This window comes from Echinops telfairi, unplaced genomic scaffold (assembly GCF_000313985.2).
Source record: "Echinops telfairi isolate 266 unplaced genomic scaffold, ASM31398v2 ScPeMD7_5;HRSCAF=22, whole genome shotgun sequence".
NCBI classification, from domain to species: Eukaryota; Metazoa; Chordata; class Mammalia; order Afrosoricida; family Tenrecidae; genus Echinops; species Echinops telfairi.
In genome coordinates, this window is record NW_022103901.1 from 40,453,642 (window position 1) to 40,460,202 (window position 6,561).

Here is a 6,561-nt window from a genome sequence, read left to right on the forward strand (position 1 = left end):
TGTTGGGTATGGGTTAATGTTGGACTTGTGGGCTTGGGCAGCATTGGGTTGGGATGTTTTCGTGATGCACATTTTCTTTGCATAAAACTCTCTCTCATATGTGAGTCGCCGTGGATTTGTTTCTCCAAAGTACCTACACTAATACACTGACTGAGTAAAAGTCTATGCTAACTCATAGCAACCCTACAGGACAGGGTAGAACTGACCGTGTGAGTTTGAGACTATTTTTCCCATGGAGCCACTGGAAGTTTCAAATTGCTGACCTTTTCGGTTAGCAGCCAGATAACCACTATGCCACAAGGGCTCCTTAGTAAATAAAATTGCTCTCAAAACCCATTATTAACAAAGCCCCCCAAATTCAGATTCTTGATTCACTCGGAGCATTAATGTCAGAATGCACGGCCAATAATGTACTGTCTGCTGGTCAAGTTGTCCAACCCCCAGTAGAACACAATCCAAGTGCTCGCTGACCCTGCTGCCTCGTGTGCTCTAGTGGGATGGCGGTACTCAAGCTAAGCACCAAAAAGGCTCTTACCCTCGTCTCTTAAGGTGAAGCGACCCATCTGAGGGAAGTCTTTGAAGGTCTCCAGGCAGATGGTTCCTGCTGTTCTTAAGCGAGCGATGCATACTTGATCTTGTTTCACGAAACGGGGCCGAGTCTTACTTTTTTCTCCAGATTTTTTGTCTACCAAGCAGATTAAGGCCTATCCGAGAAAAAAGCATGAGAAGATAACAAAAAACCCAAAAATATTCTGCTAAGGATGGAAATAAAAACACATCACTGTTGGCTATCAGAAATCATCAAGATGAAGTTAACTTTACAATCAGGAAAAAGTAAATTATCTGAAAGCAAACTCACTGTTATTTCGACTTCCTCAATACAGGTATGAATATGCAGCACCGCATTATAACCAGGGCAGATGATGGATTTGTGCTCAATAATCACTATCTGTCAAAAAACCAAAACAACCTTATCTTTATCCTCCAGTCAGAAAGGAATGGAGTGTTAAGTATCACAGAGTATCAGAGAAAGAGTAACCCACCACCTAAGAGGCAGTGACAAACGATTTCTGTGTTGGAGTGATGGGTCAGGTTAATTTTGTCACAGGAAGGATCAAGTTGCCTAATCGCACAGCCTGAACTTGAATACCCTCTACCCTACTGATCTTCTTGGCAAGCACCTGTCTGACCGTAAAAAGCACAGAACGCAACCCTCCTCCGCAGGCCAACCTTTCTGCTTTCCTCCCCAAGGAATTACAGCAATTGTTCGAGATCACACGGGACTGCGGTTTCCTAGATGTGAAAGGATTATAGTTTTATCTATTTCTTCATATCCAAGGTCCAGTGAAAGGAAACCACGTCACATTCTCTGTAAGTTGATTCAGCTTGTTCGCATACTGAACACTTCGTTATAACAGCTGGAAGATTCTGTTAGCCCACTCTTTACTAACGCACTCTCCTGTGGGGGTCAGGTTACTAACAACAGGAAAAGAAGGACACTTTCCTGCTTGGAGAGTTTACTCTGGAAGAGCAGTCAGGCCATGACTTACTTCCAAGGTGACTGAGTCCTACTTTAAAGTGAAGGGCATTTTATGCACAAGGGTAAGTAATTATATATTACTGTTAATATCTATTTTATAAAGGGAATATTAGGTTCTCTAAAAACTAACAAAGGAGATACTAACCACATTAAAGGATACTTTACAAAGAAAACTATTCAGTTGTGGCATCTAAAACAATGGTTCTCAACCTGTGGGTCGCGATCCCTTTGGGTGTGTGTGTGTGTGTGTGTGTGTGTGTGTCAAATGACCCTTTCACAAGGGTCGCCGATTCATAACAGTAGCAAAATTACAATTATGAAGTAGCAATGAAAATAACTTTATGGGTTTTTTTTTTGGGGGGGGGGGGGGTCACCACAACATAAGGAATTGTATTAAAGGGTTGCAGCATTAGGAAGGTTGAGAACCACTGGTCTAAAACAAGGGTCAGCAAACTACGGCTTGCGAGTCATATGCAGCTTTCAGTACATACATGTGGCTCTGAAATAAAGTTGAACAAGTTATTCAGATAATGGTGATTTCATTTGTTTGTAAACAGATATCTTTATGGCTTTCAAATAATTTTTAAATTGTTGAGAGGGACAGGACTGGCTCTTCAGTCTCCAGTTTGCTGGCTCCTGATGTAGAAGACCCTGTGGTGGTCATTTATGGTACTTCAACTCCCTTTCTATATACTAGTTTGTATTCAGGGGCATGCTATCTGTTACTCAAGACAAGCAGCATGTTAAATCCAAGTTTCACGTCGACAGTCAAGAGAACTAAGTTAACTGACTTACCTGCGCATCAAATGTCCGTCCAGAATGACAGAGATTATTAGGATCACAAAGTATGAACCCTGGAAGAATCTCTTCTTCTTCAATCCCTTTCAGCCTGATTTTGAGGTTTTCACCTGGGGCTACCGAGTCTGTTTCTACATCATCAGAAAGGATTCCAAGAACTTCCACATTGTGCTAAAAAAAAAAAAAAAAGCCAGACTGGAGGTTGCCCAGATGCTGACTCCGTTGGGGAATACAGCCTAACCCAGTATTTGCCCAGGCTACCTGGCTGGCTCCCTCCCTGTTTGTGGGTGTGGATTAGTCAACATACTCATTTGAATATAAAGCACCACTGTACTCGCATGACATATCACCGAGTAAAACATTACATTATCATCTTTTTAATAAGAAACGCTAATATTTTCAAGTTTGTATAAAATAGTATTTATCTCTTTTACGGTTTTAAAATAAAAAACGAAATTTAACACTTGGATTTTACTTCTATAGAGGTCATTTTTATTCTATGGGACTGGAGGGTCTACCAGGCACATCTTCAAATCCAGCCAAACCCCAAATTCACAAAGCACACGCCTCAGCAGTTATTTTAACTTCAATTAGGCTTAAGCACACTGACTTAATTAACGGTGCAGACCTTCGTTTTGAGTTGATGCAAATGTTCTGAACTAGATACAGGTGATAGGGTTGCCCACCCAGGGTAAATTTCATGCTGCAGGGGCTTTAAAAAGTTCATGGGGGGAAAAAATGTTCATGGGTAAGTGGAATTGAAATATACTGGAATTTTCCCACAAACTTTTGAAGCTCCCTTATGTGTGTATTTTACCACAATTTAAAGTGGTTATCTATCAGGAAAAAAATGCCTAAAGTGATACCCTAAGTACTCCTGTATTTTACTCCATTTCTGCCCATCGAAAGAACGGATTAAAAAGAAGTGCAAAAACCTTCCAAAGAACAGATATGAAGAAGCAAGACCAAACCACACACAGCTCTCAAGACAGAACAAACTCATGATGGCAAATGGCACTGGACACTCCAGAATCACTATCACGTTCCATGCAGGATTCAACACAGTGCAAGCTCCCAAACAACGGTTTTCTTTCCCCAAAGGCAGTTTATACCTAAATCATTTATGCCTGCTACAATTATTCCAAGAACTGAAAGAGAGCCACATGACTGAATATGGCGAAGTTTTTCAGTCAAAAGGGGCAGGCCCACACCAGCAGCTCACCACACACAAATCTATCTAGTATCCTGCCCAAACAACGCAGCATAGAAATAAATTCTTTCTCCCCACCACTGAGCTCTGGTGTTCTGACTTCGCAGAGCTTTGGCTGCAAGTGCACAGCCACATTAATAAATGAACTCTTGTAGCCACGTTCCTAATAATATGAGATTAAGTTCTGAAGTATTGGTGTGCTAACCATAAAGTCAAAGATTAAATCCCTCAGTTCCTCCCTGGGAAAAAGATGAGGCTATGTGCTCTTAGAAAAACTACATTGCGCTACAAACTTGCAGCGTGTTGCCTCAGCTTCTCTACCATAGGAGACCAACTCAAAGCTAATCTCTGCAACAGAAACTTCATGACAGAAGGAGAATTCTCTAGGCTCCTCGCTCACTTGTTCTTTGTGCTGTGATGAACACAGGCAGCAGGGAAGTGATGCAGGCAGAAAACGGTCGGTTGCCATGAACTTTCATGTAGGAACCAAGAGCTAAGGGACTCACCTATAAAAGGTGTAATGATTGGTTGGTTGGTTTTTAAAAATTGGCCCATACCGTGGAACAATGTTTTACAATGTCAAATAGTTTGATCTCTTAAGTCTTTTTGAAATATCTTCGCCTAGTTCCACTGAGGCTTGGGAGAACTACACTGAAACCCATCTGCCCAGCTATCAGTATAAAGCCTCACCTTATACACAGAATACCCACTTCCCTTGCACCTTTGCACTAAAGCAGCAGTTATACATAGGCATTAAATTCCTTAACTCATAGTGAATTGCACGTTTTATTGTGGTAAAATACATGTACCATTTTATAGTGGCATCTAGTGTGTACAGTGTTACGTCCGTAACCACTCTCTAGTTCCACACTCCTATCCTCTACAACAGAAACCCCAAGTCCATTATGCAGCTGCTTCTCTCAGCTCTCCAACACTGCTTGGTGTCAATGAAGGAATGCCACTTCTGTGACCCCTCTATCAGCAGAACTGAGCAAGGGCTCAGGTATTCTTTTCACTTACTCGGCATGCTACAGTTTGCAAAAGCTACCCCCCTTAGAAACACCAAGCCTTAAAATAGAAACACTTCAGAACTTAGATACCCTAATCTCCAAAGCAGAACTAAAATTCATAAGGTGCCAATTATACCTAAACATTATACTGGCCATGGAAACCTTAAGACAAACTCAAACTTTCTAATTCACTGTGTAATGAGCACAGTAAGGAAATTCTACTAAAGAGCTCTCTCCAGAGGTTCTGAAGGTACCAGGCTGTTTTCCTACACCAAGTAACATCTGTGGAGTGGTCAGAGAAGTCCTCTCCGCCCGAGAAACCGACCGTAGGCAGGTATTAGCAAAGGAGTGGCCAGAAATGACAAAAGAATCATCCAGGGAGCGTTTACAGGTTTTAATGAATGGCTCCAATGAAGAGTAATTGAGATCAGGGTTTGGACCCATCATGTACAGTGTCCACTACTCTCCTCTGCTTTCTAAAAACACTACATAGACCATGGTGAAACCTGAGTTTTTGCCCCCAGCTCTTTCTGATCCATTTTTTTTTAACTCCAGATCTCTCTCTCTCTCCTTTCTATAAAACAGTGGGACTGAGACCAATAAGCTTTCTTTTAGGGCAAACTTGAGTACAGAAAGCCCTAAAACAAGGTCTTAACACCGACCTGCTAATTGAATAGCACTAACACCATGTTAACATGCTCAAATTGTGAAAGAAAGTAATTCTGAATATTATTGTTACATAAGTTTCCTTCAAAGGAAACTCACAAGCTTTGGAAACGTCTGGCTCTTTGCTAGCTTTTTCAAGGAAAAATTAGGTTGGAAAGAGCACTCTGCTTCTTACCTTGTTTGGCATCATCACAAGCTGCTGGCCTTTGCAAATTGATCCCGATTCCAGCTTTCCCAGGACCACAGTACCCATATCCTGGGGAAACAAAGTAAGTCCCCAGGCTGTATTAGTGTTCTAAAATGGCCCCAGATGAACATTTCAAAGGCGTACTCATAAAGGAAAATCTTCAACACAGGGTGGTTGAAAACGATAAAATAGGCATGCCTAAGAAAACATGGAGCAGGGTTCCCAGTTTTAGACCGGATGTAAATTTCTTGGAGCCTGTTCCTCGTATAACCACTGCCATCAGCGCTGCACTGCGTATGGGTGGAAGCAGACACAGTAACTGGCAGGCCGAGGCATTTGTAAGATAGGCCACACCAAGCTCACCGAGTCGATGCTGACTCATAATGGCCCTACAGGACACGGAAGAATGGTTCCAGGGAGCTTCTGAGACTGGACCTCCTTCCTAGAGAAGACAGCCCCATCTTTCTCCCTTCATGCAGCTGACTGGTGCTTTTGACCTGATGACCTTGTTGGGGGGAGCAGCTCAATGCCGAACCACTACACCAGAGAGGGGGCTTAAAAAACTTCATGTAATTAAAAGTAACTAGTTAAAAAAGGAACTTATGTTTTTGTTTTGAATTTAAAGATTTACTCTGTTGTTGAACTGTAGTAAAACTCAAGTATACTACTGGTAATATAAATTGACAGTGTGTTTTTGGAAAGTTATTTATCAATATCCACCAACTTGACAGTTTATCTTTAGGACAGGACCATAATATCATTGGAAGTGAAATAAACCAATCTGGTTAAATAAATTCAGATCTATCTATACCTCTAATTATGCAACCATTAAAATAAAGTCTTTGTTATATTTTTGTGAAAAATAGAACAAAAAGGTTCCAATTTCTTCAGCATTTTGGTTACCTTGTACTTATCCACAATTGGCAGCCTGATTGGTCCATCAACTGATCTATTGAAGTTTGGCAAATTATCCAGATATGGAATAAATGGTAACCCACTAAAAACATAACAGCAATGAAAGAAAGTCAACAAAAACATCAAAATTTACAAGAATCTGTAACTTCCTCAAAAACATTATAACAATATTTTCATTCAACCCATGTACTTTACTCATTCAACCACATCTCAGGGAACCGATTACATGGAACTG

The 6,561-nt window shown here is 41.1% G+C and overlaps 1 protein-coding gene across 2 annotated transcripts in view; it reads right to left on the reverse strand.

Moving 5' to 3' along the window:
• The window catches only part of GSPT1 (G1 to S phase transition 1), a 26,746-nt gene that overhangs the window by 7,531 nt on the left and 12,654 nt on the right, over window positions 1-6,561 (reverse strand). For both annotated transcript variants that reach the window (XM_004705859.2, XM_013005526.2), the window contains 5 exons: window positions 6,315-6,441; window positions 5,400-5,480; window positions 2,336-2,509; window positions 860-949; window positions 536-704 (listed from right to left, as the gene is read on the reverse strand). In XM_004705859.2, the coding sequence (XP_004705916.1) occupies window positions 536-704; window positions 860-949; window positions 2,336-2,509; window positions 5,400-5,480; window positions 6,315-6,441 (641 nt within the window). The remainder of the gene's footprint in view (window positions 1-535; window positions 705-859; window positions 950-2,335; window positions 2,510-5,399; window positions 5,481-6,314; window positions 6,442-6,561) is intronic.